Source organism: Anopheles nili, chromosome 2 (genome assembly GCF_943737925.1).
Source record: "Anopheles nili chromosome 2, idAnoNiliSN_F5_01, whole genome shotgun sequence".
In the NCBI taxonomy this organism is placed as follows: Eukaryota; Metazoa; Arthropoda; class Insecta; order Diptera; family Culicidae; genus Anopheles; species Anopheles nili.
In genome coordinates, this window is record NC_071291.1 from 35,639,762 (window position 1) to 35,659,205 (window position 19,444).

The 19,444-nt window shown below is 51.8% G+C and overlaps 1 protein-coding gene across 1 annotated transcript in view; it reads left to right on the forward strand.

Moving 5' to 3' along the window:
* LOC128721968 (endothelial transcription factor GATA-2) overlaps positions 1 to 19,444 on the forward strand; it is a 71,607-nt gene that overhangs the window by 31,002 nt on the left and 21,161 nt on the right. Inside the window, exons 2-3 of the mRNA XM_053815778.1 lie at positions 305 to 1,090; positions 12,657 to 12,808. Coding sequence (XP_053671753.1) covers positions 305 to 1,090; positions 12,657 to 12,808 — 938 coding nt within the window. The remainder of the gene's footprint in view (positions 1 to 304; positions 1,091 to 12,656; positions 12,809 to 19,444) is intronic.

The window sequence follows — 19,444 nt, forward strand, 5'->3', positions numbered from 1 at the left end:
CACCCATTAAGGGCTCTGTTATGGCGAAAAATTATACTCCCCAGACGGGGTTTCTCGGGCTTGGGGCACTTGCAAGGACCCAGTTAGGTTGTCGCACGGTGAGTTCGTCCATAAATCGGCCCTTTTCGCCGTGCAACAGCACTTTCCCGGGTGACGATATAGGGCCGGAGGGTTTTTGCGCCACAAAAGCAAAAAAAAAAAAAAAGCAACCCCTCGCAAGGGTCGCTATCACGTGTCACGATCGCGTGTCTTATCGATGTCCTTTTTTCTTTCTCTCCCTCTCTCGACCTCTCTTCATCAGCAGCATCCCGCATGACCACGTCCCACGTCTCACCACAGGTCTGCCGGCCACATTTCCACGGCCCGTTATCGTGGCTAAGCGACCCACCGAAACCGATCGCGTCCAGCAGTGCGTGGGGTAGCCCGTTCGCTTGCCCCCAGGACCCCCAGGACAAGCTGGCCCAGGTGCAGGGTGGCCAGTCCGGGCAGCATCTCTTCTCGTTCCCGCCCACCCCGCCCAAGGACTCGACGCCCGATTCCGTGCAGACGGCACCCGCCGAGTATCAGGCCACGATCAACGCGTTCATGCACCAGGCCCAAGTGGGCGCCAGCGGTGCGGTGGTGGGTGGTGGTGTCGGTGGTGGAGTGGGCGGTGGTGCATCCTCTGGCCAGACGGCGGACGGCTGCGGGCTTGACGTGAAGCCCTGTCTGACGGGTGGCAACGGATCGAACGGTGGCGGCAGTGGTGGTGGCGGAGGCGGCCAGAACCAACCAAAGCAGCGCGAAGGTACGAGCGGCGGTAGTGGAGGCAGTGGTGGTGGCCACGGCCCAAATGGCGGAGGACAACCGACCGGAAGTGGGCTCGGTGGAGTTCACGGTGGTCAAGGCAACGCAGCGACGGGACACACTTCCGGCGCGGGTTTGTTCGATGGCACGGGCCAGACGGCGTACGGGGGTGGGTATGATGCGGGCGGGTACGGGTACCACCCCCAGCATGCGGGGGTGGCACCCTTCGGCCAGTCTAACCCACGCCCCGCCATGAACAGCCCGCACATGAAGCCGCAAAGGACGAAAGCTCGCACGAGCGCCGGTAAGATATGGACACGGTGGTGTTTGTGGGGTTTTCCCCCTATTTTTTTTTTGTTTGTGTTTTTCTTTCTTTGTTTTTTTGTTTTGTTTTTTAGTTTCATTAACGCATACTTTTGTTTCCGTACCAACGTTCGCTTTCGTTGTATGCTTTCCTTTCGAAAGGGCGTCCCGTTTGGGGCGTGACTTTGGCTTCAGTTTTGTAAATATTTTTACGCGTTCGTCGCGCAATTCGTGGCTTTGTGTTTTTCCACGCCGGACAAGCCGAAGCAGAAGATGAAGCAGTCCCAGTCCCGGTCGATCAACAACCTTCGCTAGTAAAAGGGCTTCACTGCCAAGCACCCAGCACTTGGGGGCTCGATCTCTCAAACGCTTCCATCGCACGTAACGCACGTATGTGTGCAATGCACTTTGCTGGAAAAGCTGCCTCTAACGCATCTCATTTCATGCTAAACATTTACATTGTACATTGTGTGCGTATTTGTGTGTGTGTTTATGTGTGCTTCTAACCACAACTAAAGAGAAGAACAATCAGCCACGTAGCCATAGGAAGAGTCCTTTCGACGTGCCAAAAGATCGCCCTCCTCCGGATAGATCGCTGATGATCGGTAACCTAAAAGGGCTTAAAGGGGAAAGAGATGCAAAAACCGATTGACTTGGGCTTTTCTTGCCCTACACCCGTTGCCCGTACGGTGCATTCGTACATGCAAGCAGATGCATTGTCTTGGTTACATAAACCAAACACTCAAGTGCACGTACATTTCCTCTCGAATGCTCTCTGCCTGGCTCACTCGTTGTCGTCTCTTTCTGGGGGGGGGGGGAGGGGGGCGCTTTCCACCCGCAATAAAAAAGTGCATCTGTTTGCCCCCGACACACACACACACACCCGCCCGCCCCGTGTGCACGCTCGCACTGCGCGCTCATCGATTTGCATCTTCTCATTACCGATGCGTTACCTCCAAAGCAAATGCGTTACAAACGATCATTTGATAGAGGGGGGGGGGGGGGAGTGTAGTCGAGGGAAATAGAGGCGAGGAGGAGCAACCGGACGGCTGATTTTATGCACAAGGGCACCGGCATACAATGGCATACGAAAAATAAAAACGATCGTTGCTTTGGGGCGACGCGCGACTCAAGGAAAGCGCTCTTGGCGCTCGGGTGAAAAATGGAGCTGTGGCTGAGAGCGAGAGAGAAGCAAAAAAAAAAGTAACCATCCACTAGGCACACACACACACACACGCACGCAAGCACACATATCGACTCGGGGAAACTGAAAGGAAATGGTATGAAGCTACCAGCGTCGTCCTGCAGCGCGCGCGAACCAACGGTCGGTACAACAATGGAGAGAAGAGAGAGAAAAAACGAGAACGAATGGCCACATAATGGCGGTTGCAAGTGGAGCGATTGGCCGGGGGCCGGACATTTTTGTGGAATAAAAAATTGCCACAATTAAGTAAAGCGAATCTTGCATCGGACTTGCGGATCGGGTGAGGGAAAGGCGGACGAACCGCAAACAAAGCCACCCTATGCATGGAGGCGAGCTTCTTGAGCCGGGAAATGCACCCCGGGATTGCGGGATTCGTTTTTCACGAGCGCACCCACCGACGACCATTTGTTCATCGACGGCACGGTGGTCGAGGGTTTTTCGGGACGCATTCGCAGCAAAATAAGAAAAGAAGAGTGCGCTTAAATAATTAAACCCAACGCTGCGCCCCAGCGAAAGCTTTCCGCCCCTTTTTCCGGGGAGTCGCGTTCGGGAGCGCCATTTTTCGATCCAAACCAACGACAATCTGACTCCCGTGGGTGGGTGGATGGGTGATTGTTTCCCATCGTTGCTCGATGGGAAAATCGATTAAACGCAGCGCCAAGGAGGATGGCAATGCAATGCAAAGCAGATATTGTTCTCGCGCTCGTAACCATCGATCGCGGTGGCTTTTGCGAATCAGAAACGATCGTTATTCAAATCGCTCATCGTGGCCTTGGTGAGGAAAATGCGAACGAGGAAAGAAAAAAAAAACACCACACCACAGATGCGGAAAAGCGCACGTGCGGCTGGAGTGCACGAAAAAAGCAGCATTAATGCAGTGGTGGGTGCATTATGCACCTCGAGAATGCATTCCATCGTTGCGGAAGCATCTTGATGCAGGGCAGCCATTTTCTGGTAAGATGAGCATCCAGCTGATGGCGAAAAAAAAAAGGCCTCTAAAATCGCCACAAATAAAACGCATCCAACATCCAACGCTCAGGTACACTGCGAACCGAATCTGGTGCATTTCCAATTTTCCCGCACACCAACAAAGACGCCGGAGTGAATTCGTTCACCACAACTTCCCGCCCAGTGGCGCCGTTATATAAGCGGCACCATTATTTATTGCATTCCCTTCCGCGCGCAAATGCATGCGCTGCCCTTCGCGTTCGCGTTCACGTTCCACGTCTAATAACGAGGCGTTTGAGCGTACATGCGTGTGTGTGTGTGTTTGTGGGGTCCATTCGCACTTGCTATTGTTCTTGATTTGCGAGGTTATATGGCTTCTAATAAACGAGCCCCGCGTAATGGCCACTGGCACGGTGGCAGAAAGGTTTGCCTGTGGGCCTGATTGTTTTTTTGCGGTTTTTTTTTCCATTCGCCATCCCCCATTAGAACGATCGATTGAGCGCGTTTTTTTTTTTTTTTTTGAAAACGGCGATCGACAGGCAACTAGGCAGTAGCGTTGGCGGTGGCGGACGCCACGGCTCGAATTGATTTAGAGAGTACACTCGGTTAATGGAGCACGCTTGTAAAATAATAAAAACCCGTTCTCTGCCACCTGAAAGCCCCGGCCGACGGAGAGAGCGAGAGAGGGCGACAGCCGGGGGGGAAAATCGCACACGCAAACGCACGTTCCAGGCGGAGTGATTTGTGCTTTTCGGCAGCAGAATTTTATTAGGACCACTTAAGTGTGCTTACACGCTAACGGTACGAGAGCGCAATTATTACGCGTGTGCGCGCGCACGTTGGCGCGAGAGATGCTTGTGGTCTTGAGGGCTCAACCATGTGGCCTCGAACCTAGACACACCTGCCCACACTGTCAGGATGGAGCCACAAGGCCCCGTGGAAGAACCCGTGGAGTCCCGCACGTCCGCGGAGTGTGGCGTGATTTTCGGAACTCGTAAACCAGCACCGTGAAGAGGTACACATTTTAGACCCGAAAGGAGGGGGTGGAAGGGGGAGAGGAAAGGGTGAGGGTGGGGTCCTGGCCTTTAGGGGCGCCTCCATCTCCAGACCCCAAAACACAGGTAGCCAAGAGCGGCCACTTGCCCGTTCGTTCAAGGACACTCGTGTGGAGTTGCACTTGTCGAGGTTTTTCGCCGGAACCATTGGCGGCACCGGCGGAACTTTTGACGTCGGAACGGCGCAAAGCGAGAGTTTGTGAGTTTTTTTTTTTTTTTTTTTTGAGAGGGCTCGAGCCGCTCGAGCGCTTTAATGAGGTCAACGAATTCCGGCAGCGGTGAGCTGAGCCGATTCCTGGAACCGTTTGCTGGGCCTGCGTTTTGGGGGCTTAACGAATCGCTCCACGCGGATTATGTCATCGGTGGCTAGTCGTGAACCGCTACCAGTGTTGAAGATCCCTATCGTGGGGTTGGTTGTAGCGTCCAGCGGTCGAAGTGTAATGGAGTAAAACCGACAACAGACAAGCCAGCAAGCTCGAGTCGATAAATTTGCGTGCACGATAAGGCGTAAGTAGGAGCGTTGTTTTTTGTTTTTTTTTGCCGGTGAAAACTGTGGCTTTTTCGCACCGCGCGATGGCAGTATTTTATTTTAATTTTTGCTGCCAAGGGAGACGCGCATCGGTGCAGCGGCATTTTCCGTGCAGCAGACCTCTGTCGGTGGGGGGTGAGAAATGGTAATGACGGTGGCTGTTGGGGTGCAGCGCACGAATAAACTAGATTTATGTGCTTTTGTAATTTTGCTCCCCTTTTTCCTTTTTTTTGCTGGGTGCTGCCTTGTCGGTGGTGCAGGTGCAGTTCGTGTCGTTGCACCGGCCATTCCGGAAGTTTGCCAAACCGTTGCAAGATGCACTTTGGGGTGGCGTCTCATTGTTGCATGGTTGGGTGGAGAGAGAGAGAGAAAAAAAACAGCAACCCCTTTCGATGTCACTCGACAACCCCCCAACGAAAGGGTTCCCGATTCCTGACAGACCTCAGCTCACCTGCGTAAGGACAATCCATCCATGGAAGAAAGATGGATCGATCGCGATCGAATCGTGTTACGTGTGTGCGTGCCCTCTGCCATGCCAGACAAACTCTTAATCGACCTTCCGGGCAAGCGTTCCGGGCGGATGCACCAAAAAACGGCCCATTTGTAGCAGCTCACTGTCGGTTTCTGTACGAAAAAGGTCGGTAGTAAAGTGCCCGTGGCCTACCGCCGCGGTGGATCCTCGAGTTTGGGGGCCGCCCAAATTGCACTTTGGTGCCGGTTCAAGAGGCACACACACACACACACACACACGGTGGGCTCTTACCGAAACGAGCACGTTGTCCGACAAGAAGGAAGCGCTCGTTCACTGGCAAAAGCATTAGACGCAGCACCCTTACTCATGCTTCGCGGAGGGCAATTGAAGTTTCGCATAAATTAACGCACCAGCGCATAAAGGCGAAGCGGTGTATTTATATGCTTCCCTACATCAATCCATCGCCGGGATGGGGCCTGCGTGAACTTAAATCAGCGACGCAACCGAGGGTGCTCTGAGGTGGCAACTTCTCTCACAACCGTAAATTAAATCTCAATGCACCATTGGCGAATGTGCCGCTCTCGTTCTCTCTCTCTCGCTCTCGCGTTGATGAAGGGTGGGCCGTGCATTTTCACGGTTAAGACCATCACGGCGTTGCACGTTCACACATTCATAATAGGAAATTCAAACTTGAACACGAAGTTAATTGTTGAAAAACAGTGCAGCCCCGATCGCAGGCTGGGCCCGATCGAAGGCCAAACCAAGCTGTGGCCGGTTGGAGGCGGAAGTGGCGCACGATTCGTTTAACACGTGTAGCGCTTTTGTTCCACTCGTGGCGCTCGTGTTTGCCAAGGCGAACGAAAACTGCATCATGAGTGCATCACGAGTGCATCCCTGCATAGCATCCGAGAGTGATGTCACAGTTGCGAAGCATCATCACGCGTGAAGCATCATCGAAAAACTGCAGCAAACAACAACCAACAGCCCTCACGCACGTGGAGACTGTGTTGTTGCGTATTGTTTACGTATTGGCTTGCGTTCGAGAGGGCTTACGAAAAGGTTCTCCCGTGGCTGGGAGGAAAGTTAATTAAAATGCTACCACGGGGGTTTTTTAATTGACAACCTATCGAAATCGGGAGCAGACGATTTTTTTGCTCGCTTTATTCATCACGCCACCGAGATGGAAAGCGTGACATTTTTGCCTGTAAATGAAATGAACGAAAAACGCCCCACAGACGGCAGGCACTTTCGCACGTACGAGAGCCACCGGCTGACGGTTCAAGAGCGACCTTTACCCAAAAGTCTGGAGCTCCCTTTTTCTTTGGCTCGCAGAAATGCCACAAATGCCTCAGCGAGGGCCTACACTTCTGCTGGCGCCGTGTTTTGTCGCTCGCGGGCGTTCGATTCCGTTTGCCAGCGCAACCCAATTAGCCACCTGAGTTGGCCGGTGATGGTGACGGTGCGAAACGCTGCGAGAGGTGAAGTAAAAAAAAAAGAAGGCTCAAACCCTCGAGCTCGACAGTATTCAAAGGCAACATAAATCCAAGCGCACATAACCACACGTCTCGGTCAGGGTGGCAAGTGGCTGAACTACTGCTGCTGCCTAGTTATTGCCGCTGTGGAGAAGGCTTCCATCCTTCAGGACGATAGGCAAGCAGGCTGAGTGAGCAACTGGACCAGCAACAGCAACAGCAGCAGCAACAGCAGCAGCACCAGCAGGAAAACGGATTCCCAAAATCCATATATTTTCCCCGGTGTGACAGTTTTCGGAATTTGGTGGCTGCTCGTTGGCTGGGTTGGTTTTTGTTTTTTGTTGTGTGTGAGTTTCGGGCGTTCGTTCTCAAAACGACTTCTCGTTCCTCGGCGTTCCTACACACCGGAACCTGTGCAGCTCGGGGTCGTTTTCGTCTTATCGCCGGTGTGGACCTTCAAGATTCCTAAGCTTCGTTTTGTTTTAGAGGCTGCATCTCGAGGGCGCCGAGCCAACAGTCTGGTTGGCTTGTTAGTGCGTCGCTTTTTTTTTTTTGTTTTATTCCATCCGCAAACAGATGATCGGTTTGTTTACGGCTATACGCGGCCACCGTAGCGTAGGTGCAACCGAATCACGAACCCTCTCGAGCTTCTCGTTCGAAAGGTAATTGGTGCCGGAATCGGACCGGAGACACAATAGCTGTGTCGAGTAGCGTGCGTTTGCGTGTGCTCGCTGGCTTACGAAACCGTAAGCCGTGGGAGAGCAGCGTGTTCTGTCCTCTGGTCCTTTGGCCAAGGGCACTTCACGGTAAGGATGCTTCGGGTTGGCTGGGAATGTCGCCGTATCTCGGGCAGGTACGAGTTGTGAGTTGCTGGGAAGCGAGAGCGACCAAGCACAGCGCCGCAGGTTGTTCGAGAGAAGGGAAAAAGGTCAAATTTATTGCGCAATAAATTTCACAAAAGTCCAAAAATAAAAAAAAAGAGGTGTCGCTCCTCGGAACAGCAGAGAACTTGCTCGGTACATCAACCCGCTGGTGGTGCAATTCCTTTGCAACACCTGAATCCTACCTGACCGAGGTCCTGGCGCTCGACTGACGGGTGTCGTCGTCCCTGCGTGTTCTTCTCCAGCTTGTTTCGTTTGTGTTTACGTTTGCTTTTTTGTTGCATTTTATTACGTTGCGATGGTTTTTGTTTTTCATGCTCTCTTACGTTCGGTATTATTGCAAGATGTGTTTGATATTGTTTCTCACCACTACACGGCGTGTCTATGTCTTACTGTGTTGGGTGGTTCGCTTCATCCTTCGATGAAGCGACTCCCTTTTGCAATCGTCACCCGTAGCAGCTTGTGTTCGTGTCCAAAAGGAAAGCCTAAGCGCGCGCGCGCGTATTGTGTGTTACATTGTACATGAAAAACGTGTCTCTTTCATCATCTTTCAATCATGTTTGTTTGTTTCGCAAAATGTAAAGAACTCCAGCGCTAATATAGTGCATACAAAACCAGCACCGTTCGTGTTTAGAAGCCAAGCATAAAAGCATCGGTTGTCCTAATTCAAATCCAGCTAAACGTCGTGTCATGTCCAACACATTCACGTGGCCGAGAAAAGGTCAAAAGACGATTAATTTGATCATATTTCCAAAACAAACAGGCCCGCAGGCCAACGAACGCCGACCTTGAGCTAAATGCACCCGTAACCTTCCGAAATTAGCGAACCTATTCTTCGGTGCATTCGGCGTGGTGCATCACGCTGCACCAGCCCGTAGTTGCATAATTGCAATCGTGCTCTCGTGCATTATCGTTGTGCCCTCTCCCATGCGAGCGCATTGATCCACGATTAGCCGAGCATTAAAACTGCCCCATTCTCGGTCGAGGTGTTTCGAAACGGGGGGATGATTTTCCATCCCTCTTCTGCTGCTGCCAGTGCCCGCTTCGTCAACTGGCTGGGTTGCGCGCGTGCCTCGGGCGTGTTGCGATGGTGGAAGTAATTAAGAATTTTGCATAAATTTCAGCCGATTCACTGCCAAGGACGCGTTCGCGTTCATACACGCGTGAGTTCGCACGCTACCTTGGGCGCTCGTAGAGCAGCTCGCACGGGCTCGGCTGTGTGCCGAGTCGCAGATTGTGCAATTTAAATCACGGAACTAGCTCTAGAGTTGGTGCTTTTGTTGTGTTCAAAAACTGGCGATAAATTCCGCTGGACTAACGGAACAGAGCAAAAATAAACCCCCAATCAATACCAACCTCTCCAAGAGACGACTGTGTTCCGAGTGTCAATGACAGGCCCAACAAGTTTGTTAGGATTTATTTACAAAAAAAAACAGAAAAAAAAGGAAAACATCGAACGCCTCAAGCCAATAGTGCGCGATAAAAACACTACCATTGTCACTCACCCCATACTAGGGCCATGTTGTTGTGCCTCACAATCTAATGTTTCAGCGAGTCGTTTTTCCCCGTCCCAGAGGCCGAGAAAACGGAACGAAACGGAAACACGAGATGCGCTACAAAATGCCTGCCACGAGTGGGATTCACAACTCCCTTTTATGCCACCCATCCAACCCAGTGCATCCGATATCGGTCTCCGGGCGAAAAGAATTGACTTCACTGAGGCATTTTTCCCATAATTTAGACCTCGCTACGGCCAACCGAGACAACCGCAGACTCGAGACTGCAGTTCTCCGTGCCTATAGCGAGTCGAGGTTTGCTTCTTTTACTCGGTACACCCCGCGTGTGGCTTCACCCCTGGAAAGCACCCACAAAGTCGACGAAGCCAGGACCGTCTCACCTGGGGGAGGAACGCAAAAGAAACGAAACGCGGAAGGCAAGGAATGTTTAAATACCTGTAACTTGTCCTCAACACATTGTTTATACGAGTTAAACAAAACATTAGTCAATCGGACGGTTCCCGCGACTCCCTTCGACGGTGCGGTTTCCTCGCCAAGATCGTTGTTACGCAGCGCGTTTCAAGCCTCGTACAAGGCTCTGGATCGTCCTCCGTTTGGTACGGCATTGGGATTTTGGGATAACCGTGTATCCGACGCCCGTAATCCTACCCACGGTACGCGGACGACTCCTTGGGACACGAGTACTGACGACAACGACAGCGATCCTCTCGCATTCGAAGTTCGTGCGTTGCCACGGGCTTCCTTTTTCGGTTTTTTCGGCCCGTGTTGGATGGTTCGAACCCGCGCCACGACACGGTGGCACGGCGATGGCAGCGATTTATTTAGGAAAGATCATTAAGTAACTGATTTATTATCGGTCACCAGCAGGGCTGCGGGTTGCGATCATCCCCTGGCCCGGAGAGGACCCCGGAGAGGTTTGCCTCTGGAGGATCGTTTTGTCTCGGTTGGTTTTTGGTGATTACTTCCAAAAACACACACAAACACACACACACGTACAGAACCCCCAACCAAATCCGGACTGCCACCGGCCACCGCCGGTTGGCGCTGGTGGTGGTTTATTTTTTCTCGGAAACAGAAGCGAAAACAGAACACGCGCGATGATGCTGCGCGAGAACGAACGAAGCGAGAAACGATCGAGACTGCGGGAGAAAGCTCAGAACGGACGCCGAAACCCAGCGCTTCTCGAAGGATAGGAAAGCTTCTCGAGATATAAATGAATAAAATTTTTAATTTATATCATCGCTACCGAAAATATGTACGCCTCCGGGGTTCGGGTGAAAAATGACGATCATCTCGCCACTCGCTCCGTACCACTGGTTTGGGCCTCCATGGCCCTCGCGAGGAGTCTATTTCCTACGGTTATAATTGGACATCATTGGCTCGCGAGGCTACCCATGGGTTTTGGCGATTTATGGGTAGAAGGTGCTGGCCGGGAGTAGAGTAAAAAAAACTGGCTTTTGCGCCGTGTGGGAAATCCACCCGACGATGCCCGTGACCACGCACGCTACACCTGCCTTCGGTGGGTTCGTTTCCGCGCGGATCGTACGTCCTTTCGTCGTAAAGTAAATTGACTGTTTGACACGATCAGGAACTCCCTTACCCGAGGGTGAACCGTGCGCGATGTCAAATTGAATAACGCGAAGCGTTTTACGGCCATTTTCCTGTCTCGGTGACATCGAAACGGACGAATAATTCGACAACAAATTGGGTGAGCTCGCGAGCAGCAATGGCTTGGCTTTTTTTAGGGCTCCTACGAGACTCATCCTCGCTTGGGCGAATGCTAGAAATTATAAACCAAGGTATATTTCACTCACATTATGGGTCCGTTTGCGTGGAAAAATATTGCGGATACCCTCGCCCTTGATGGTGGAAATTAAGCGACCGGCAAAAGCGCCCGTTCCACGGGCATCCACGTTCTAGGAACGGCCTAGTCTGCACCTGATATTACACCCAGGCTCGAACCGGCTCCCAAAACGGTTTCCATCTCCATCGCACCGGGATCGCGAAGCGATTTATCGAAAACGGTGGGCTCCACGGTCGGGATCCAATTAGTTCCCATGCGTCGCTGAGCTCATCCCTAATGGGTGAACTGTCCCAACCGCGAAAGGTTTCAACCCAGCACCCATGAGATATGGCGCATACCCGTGATTATGATGTTATGGATGGTGATTATTAGAGCGAATCGATTCAGTTTCCGTTCCCATCAACTCGGCCGAGCAGCACCGCTGCTCTCCAGGCTTGAGCTGAAACGTTGCTTCGAAAACGCCCGCCCGATCTTCGCGAGGATCACCTAGATCGTTCCACGATCGCTGTATGGGAACCGTCTGTCACCCCCCCAGTGTGTGTGTGAAAAATCCACCCCCAACACTTGTGCGCGTTTTTTTTTTGCGCGTGTGTGCGCCCTGCTTCCCAATAGAGATTCCTGTCGACTCATGAATGGGATTTGCCCCGGGAAGAAACAAACAATGTCTTATAAAAATTAACAAGAACAAGATACTTAAAAGCCAACCGGGGGTGCGAGTTCGGAACCCCGTGCTGCCTCCGCGTGGCTCGCACACAAAAATCACATAAATATCGAAATAAAAATGTTGTTCTCTCTGCATAAAATTATCTCCACCGCCCGCTCGGTGGATTCAGGAGGCGAAACGAGACGGTCTCCATTCCGCCATCGATACCGTTCGCAATCGATGCGTTCTACGGGCGTGCGTGCGTGCGTGTGTGTGTGTGTTGAAATGTCGAAAGCGAAATCGAGACTAATTTATTCCATAACTTGTTAAACGGTTAACTAATATTTGATAGTGGGCAGCAGGCACACGGTGCTGACTGCTGTTGCTGCTTTTGCGACCCACTGGAACCTGCTGATGGTGGGCTGTGGGAAAACTGTCCTCGTTCGGTTTGGGGTCGCCGTGTCACCGGTGCCATGCCTTCGTCCTTTCGTGCGTTTGGGTTGCGGGGTTGCGTGTAAAAAATGATGCCCCGTTTCGTTCGCGTGGAACGTTCTTTTCCTGCTTTATTCGAGAAGCCCATTGCACTGCCCGAGCGCCTTCCGTCCGTGCCTTGGGACCGGAATTTTCGGAGACATTTTTCTAGGCCCTAGAACCTCCACCTTCGCATCCCCTCGTCGGGTCTCGTTGGTGGTTCGTTTTTTAATCCCTTCTCCCCAGTGCCGTGGCTCGTCTGCGCCATTCGTGATTTCACTCCCTAATTTATCAACGTCAAACGGAAATTAATGTTGCTGCCGAACTAATTTAATTAATTTCAATAGACAGTGCCTAGTGCATGCGCCTCAGGCTCGATCCTTCCGGGAGGACTAATGTGGTTTGTCGTTGTGTGCACGAGCACCATCGGTGGTGGTTGAAAATAAGGGGCCAAACAAGCAAACGAGGCACACTTTATCGCATACTGAAGTAGATTAGATTACCATCAAGGATTGAGCTTAATCTAACCTACCTCTCTCTCTCACACTCTTTCAACACTTTTACTCCACAGAGGGCCGAGAGTGCGTCAACTGCGGTGCGACATCAACGCCCTTATGGCGACGGGACGGCACCGGCCACTACCTCTGCAACGCCTGCGGACTTTACTACAAAATGAACGGCCAGAATCGTCCGCTGATCAAACCGAAACGAAGACTGGTTAGCGTAAGTATTGACATTTCAATTATGCTAAACCCACTGCACCGACGGAAACTACACCACGCCATTAAGCCGTCGAATCACGCCCTAAATTATATCGCCAAAACCAAAACCCAAACACCGCGAGTCCTTGCGATCCATCGCGAGAGAAGCCGATCGTTAAAAATGTGTTCCGCAAGTTTATGAACGAAACGCGCCGGTGCGATTAAATTTCTTAGCTGACCTCGCGTTCGTTCGCGGTCGTTCGCGAATGCAAGCGCTGCTTAATATGCACTTCTCATAACGCCGCGGCTACGTAAGCGCACGATGCGCACGTCTGCGTGGATGGAGCCTTTCGGGTGGATGTTTCACACGTTCGCACACTTGTCGCGAGGGTATCATGTGTCAATCACAAAATGGTTATCCCACACCGCCACGACACACAGCTGGCGGTCGAAAATACGAAACAAATTGACCGTCGCAACTGCACAAAGGTCCTTCTCCATTCGAAGGACCTCTTCGCGAGAGGGTGCGAGAGCTCGAACGAATGAACGAAAAGGGGGCGCGCACAGTGCACGATTCATAAACACGCTATATTTATGATAATTTTTAATTGTAAGTAGCAATATCGATGGGTATCATCAGAACGACAAGATAATTTTTGCATCCCGTCTCGTCTCGTGGAGTGCCGCGAACCACGGGATCAGAGCCGAGAGGACGTTTGACGCGTCGTTTTGACGTCGTTTTGAGCGTCTCCTGCAGGAGCGTTGGACACAACAGAAGCCACTGACGACGCCGAGAGCGATCCGTCCGCCAATCGGATGATCTTGATCGCGAGGCATATTGCGGTTATGCTTTTTTTTTTTGTTTGTTTTTGCTTTTATTTCTCGCGAGGAATTTATGTGCATCGCTTCTTATGCTTTCTGCTTCGCGAGACCCTTGGTGAGGCGCTCGAACGATCACCCGGTGACAAGTGTTTTGTTTGTACTGCTGCTAATTGGATTGATCGATATCGATCGCGGGCATCGCGCGGGTTAGATCGCCGTCGGTTGGACGCAACATTCGCAGCATTAAGATGCATCCCACTAATTGAGCAGAAATTTGCGCGCTAGATTTCGGCCCAATCAACACAACTCACGCGGCCAGCGCTGGAAAGGCGCAAGGCCCTTGACCCTGGACCCCGATTGTGCCCTTTTCCAGGGACGATCCTCGCGAACGGAGCTTACCGGAACGACGACCTCGGCCCGGACGCACCCGGTACCGATTTCAATTTTAACGAGGTTTAGCCCACTTTTTGCTGAGTGCTCGGACCTCAGTACTCTTGCTTTCGCTTCGCCGGCTGGCAGATAGCTGGCTCGACAATTTGACTTTTCCATGCGCCGCTAGGGACTGGAGAGGGCGTGTAGCCCGATTATTGTTCCATGCTTGTTTCCATCGATTATTGTGCCCTGCCGCGGCCGCGATCGCCTCACTCTCTCTCACTGGAGCTGTGCGAAATTGCATTTTTGCCTCATTTCGCGCGCCTTCCCGCGAGACTCGCACGGTTGACTTTTCTCGTCCTGGCTTGGTTTCGTTTTTTTTTTTCTCCATCCTCCACATCGCGCTAAGATAATCGATATTCTGCGCCGCACCGAAATGGGGAATCGGGAACCGAAAAGGGGCCGATCCCGGTGGGATGGGCAGACAAGAGCACCATGTGTGAGAAATATTATCAAAATCGAATAAATCAATTCGCTGATTCCCACCGGTCTAGGTTCACATCGAACGGTCGGCTTTCTGTGGCTCTTCTGGGTGCAGATTATGGGACTTTATTCGATCGCTGGCAAGACAATAGCATTTGCTTTTTCAAACCATCAAGCTCGTCGGGTGCCTGAATCCACCAAAGTCGGCTAACGGCCGTAAGAGGCTCCGTTGGTCCGGTGTTTTGCTTCCAGAAATTAATCCTCGATCCTGGCGCGACGAAACAACGCGGCCTCGAAATGGGGGCGCCCTGGTTTTAATTGCCCTTCCCGACCGATCAAGAGATCAATCAAAGCCATCGACGAACGGGGCTCGATCGGGCGCAGCAAATTGCAGGGTTTCGCTTTGGCCCTCATGGAAGCTCTCGGAAGGATCTGGCCCGGTTTGTTCAGCCGCCGGAATCCTTCCTGAAAGCTCGTTCCCATTTTTCCCAGGCATCCATTCTAAAAGTGCATCTCGTGAACACGTATACGCAAAAAAAGAAGAAGAAAAAAACAAAACCAAAACGCACAGAAGAACGGCAGACAATCTAACGATGATCCCGGTGACCATGACCATGATGCAATCTCATCGACGAAACGGCGCTCGAGTTCCGCAAAAGCGCTGGGAACGTTCCAGAGTCACGTAACGCCGCCAGACAACCAGCCAGCCAACGAGCGGACAGGTTGTTTCTGTATGTTCCTCGATTTAATTAGTTTACATCCGATATAAATAAGGAAGTGATTTAATTTATTTCAATGCGTCCACGGTGCAGGCTTTTGGACTCGTCGGTCCCGACTGCGTGCACCTCCAGCAGATAACGAGACCCTGGCGCTATGCAAAAGGGTTTTTGCCCGTGTTTGCAGCAGGATCGTACGGTGATCGCGGCTTATCGCGATCCCGTGATCTCTTCACCGGCTCCGGTGGTGGTACGGCAATTTTTCGGCCGATGGCAGTTCACTTCCACCCGGTAGCGAGCCCTACGGGAAACACAATTGACAATCGTGTAACGACTTCTTCGAACTCCCAGGCCCAGTGAATTTGCGTATTCAAATCAAATAACAATTTAAAACAAGCGTTTCGGTCGCGGAATGGAGCCCTTTTGATGTCGCGAGAACCCAACCCCAGCCAACGGTTGCGGCCATTATTTTCGGCAATTATAGAGGGCTGCTTTTTTTTTTGATGTTGCTCTTCCAGCGGGAGAGTTTCATGACTCACCGGACTTGCGTGAAGCGGACACAACTTCTAACCCTCGTGGAGGCTCGTTGTCGGAGGCTCGGAGCAGCTGCAGCTGCGGCAGAAACCACGTCAGAAGCCTCAGGTCAAGCGCGAGCTGCGCGTTTACACCTGCTCGGTGCTAATGGTTGTTTTGCGGCAGGTTGTTGTGACCCTTAACAAAGAAAATATTATGTAGCACGGGGCGCTGTCGGTCCGGTTGTCGTCCTGTTTCGTGTGGGTCGCCTTTTCGTCTCTTGCTTGCTGAACGTTTCGACAAGATTAACTAAACGCTTCGATTCGAGAAGGAAGAACGGGAGCGAGACTCGTTGGATAAGTGGATGTGTGTTTCGAGACGTATGCCCTCGTGATGTAGAAAGAAAAAAACGGCATTACATGTGCTTTTCATTCAGCGTACGCATGTCCATCAAAAGCTCGAAAAAGTGAGCGCTCCTTCGAGCGTTCCGTGTACGGTCAATTGACGACGTTCTGTTGAACTAGATTTCTCCCGCATCTTCCTTTCGGCCGTTCTGCCACCATCGCGACCTGGTGCCATCATTTGTGTCCTGCCCAACAACATGCGCATCGAGAGCGTGGTACATGGCGAGAGGCTCTAAGCTGGTGTGGAGCTATCGTATCGTCCACCGCTTGACCGCTGGGGCCGTAGAGCGGGACTCAGATCGGGCCCTGAACTGCGCGAACCTACATCTTATCAGCTACATAGATCTTCACTTAATAATTGTGAATAGCATCACCGAGCGCAGGGGTAGCGACAGACAGCAACAGGAAGGAACGGAGCACGAAACATACAACAACAACAACAAAAAATTCATCCAAAAACGATGGGGGCCATTGTACCCTTGAGAAAGCAAAACTAGAGCGGGAAACCCGGGACACACTGTGTGTGTATGTTTTTTTTCTTTCTTTTTTGGTTTTTTTTTTTCGTTGCTCGCTCTCGCTCGTAACGGTACCGATGTATGCGTTTTCCGCTGGAAACTCAGCCGCGCACTCGTTGACATGATTGGGAAAATGTGTAATTACTATTATCGGGGGGGGCTTTAGTGACGTCCGCTTTTTATTATTATTATTTTTTTGCGTACAAGCCACGAGGAACGAGTCACCGTTGTGGACGATGGAAGGAAGCTTGGTGCTCTAAAACACCCCCCAAAGTTTGAAAAGAAACATGAACTAAAACACCACCGGCCTCGTCCGACGGAGCACGGAAGTGCGAGTAAAGCGGCGAGACTTTAAGCTTGTGGTGGGTTCCGCTTGAAAAAAAAATCAACCCTCCAAAACGGGGTGACATGATTGCGGACGGAAACGTACTGCAATGGCCGGTGGAATGCTTTTTTAATTGAGCGCGGGAAGGTCATTTTTCGGCGCCCGAAAAAGTGACAGACCCGGGTGCGATTGTTACAATTAAAGCACAAACAAATGGATCCATAGCACGGTTGGGTGGCTTTGTAAGCGGGGCTGGGTGGAATTGAATCAAATGTTGTATGAAATTGCATTTTCCTGTCGGCCACTCGGATAGAAAAATGCTACGTTTTCGAGGACTGCTGCTCTAGGACTGCTAAATAGAATGTGATTATTCCCAGGCCCAGGTTCCACAGCGTGGACGAAACGGTGTCAAAAAATTGACACCAACACCGGTGCAGGTGATTTATGAGCACAAAAAAAGACTTGCGTAAATTATCGCATTCCAGCGATGATATAATACCAACGGAAAGCATGATGATTTTGCGGAATGTCGAGCCCATGCTAACTGGATCTTTGCTCGCGAAAAGGAATCATCATCCTGGCCGTGTTGCTCGTTTTGCCTTTTCCAGTTGACACCATTATGAGCGAACTTTACGGTTCCCCAGTGAGCCTTTTTCCGGCCGAACCACGATGCCCTGGGAATGGAAACAATTTATATTTATCCACGTATCCCAAAACGATGGATTAAAAAGCTCGAAACCCACCATCGACAGAATAATCGCTTTTGTCTGCATCTCCCAACGCGGCTCGTTGTTAATCCCCACGGCGCTTCTATTACACGCGCATCATCGCCCGTTTGAGCCGAAGGTCCTAATAAAACGAAAAGAATTATATTTATTCGCCCATGCACTGTTCGCCCCACCCAGCCAGGGGGGCCCAAGGGCCCACAGCCACAGCCGTAAGGTTGAGTGACAACAGTTCACAGAATCACGGGCCAGTGCCTGGAGCACTGGACTTGTCCGCTTGGCGTACAATAAACCATGATTCATGCAATATTAGTATCACCGACAACGTCTTCGTCATCGCCGGTTTTGGGGTTCCTCGTACGCATTCGCATCGAGAATGGCTCGCGAGAACCTCAGCGCTCTGCGGGGCGCCAACCAAAAGTGGTGTTGGGTTCGCCTCGAGATCGGTTCTCAGGATCATTCTACCCGCCGTGGTTCAGCCTCATTTGCCTCCCGAGCTCGACCGGGCACCTGGGACGCGAGGGACCGGTAACGTTTCCTCAGTTTATTGACTAATTTAAATTAATTTCTCATCGAGCCAATGGGCAGCAGGCCGGGTAGGGACGACGAAGACACCAAAGACGACGACGACGACGACGAAGACGACGAAGACGACGTCGACGGGTGGTTAAAAGCTTCCGTTCGAGTAGCAGGTTCCGGGGTCCGTTTCGAGCAGCAAACGCTCCGCGGGGTGTCTGAGTTTTGCTGAGAACGCTTTCGGAGCTTTTTTTTCGGAGGAAACCAAACCAAACCGAAGGTGGTTGAAATTTTAATTAGCAAACTGTGCCAAAATGTGCACGCCTGCAGCTTCACGCGGCCACTTAGGCGTCTTCGCGTGGTCATTACGTGGCGGTTCTTCGCGTAATGCCGTGATGATTTGCCCCATCATGGCCCCATGGCGGGTTTGGTTTGGATTGGCCACCGGAGCCCGGCGTAACGGAAAGAAAAGGCCCAAACCCGGCAGCTGCTCGGTCGCCCAGTGGGAAGCGCTCAATTATGCGCTAATTGTCCGCGCGCTCGGGTTTGTTTGTTTTTTAATTGACATCGAGCCCGAAATGGGCGCGCTTTTCCGGAGACCAGGAGCCTCGAAATGGGTAAATCCTTCGAAAGGATCGCTATCCTGTGCGATAGAAACCATCGGGCATTCCGGAGTTTGGCATTTTGCCGCACACAAACGAAGGGCTGCCGAAGGGCGAACCGTAGCATCGGACAGCGAGCGGAACTGATTGCGCTAAATTGGAGGGCAATTTTCAAACCTTGTACAACACACGGACCCTAATAAGCGCTGCGGTACCGACGTCCAGCCTCGAGGCCAAAACGCGATCGATTCGAGCCGACTCAAGCGATGATAAATATATGCTAAACGCGCTGTCCGCTGAAGAGCGCTCCGAAATGCCTTCCCACCCATTATCCTGCACCAAATGCACCGGAATGCACTTGGAATGCGCTCGGTTTTGGCGGGCTACATGATCTTGTCTGAGCTCTCGCACACAGGTGACACATCCACGGGGGATGATCGCATAGAGAGCTGCCAATGCACGAAATGCACTCGAGCGACCTGCACAGGTGTGCAAAGTGCATCCGCGAACCGGTTCCGGTGCCAGTTGACTTCAGCAACCGACGTCATCCTTAAACGTACGTGATCGGCCGGTGATGAGGTCCGCTTAATTCAATCTATTAGAAGCTCGATTAAATCGGCACGATCGTAAATTAGTCGTGTTTGTGAGCCGCGCGCGCACGCGGG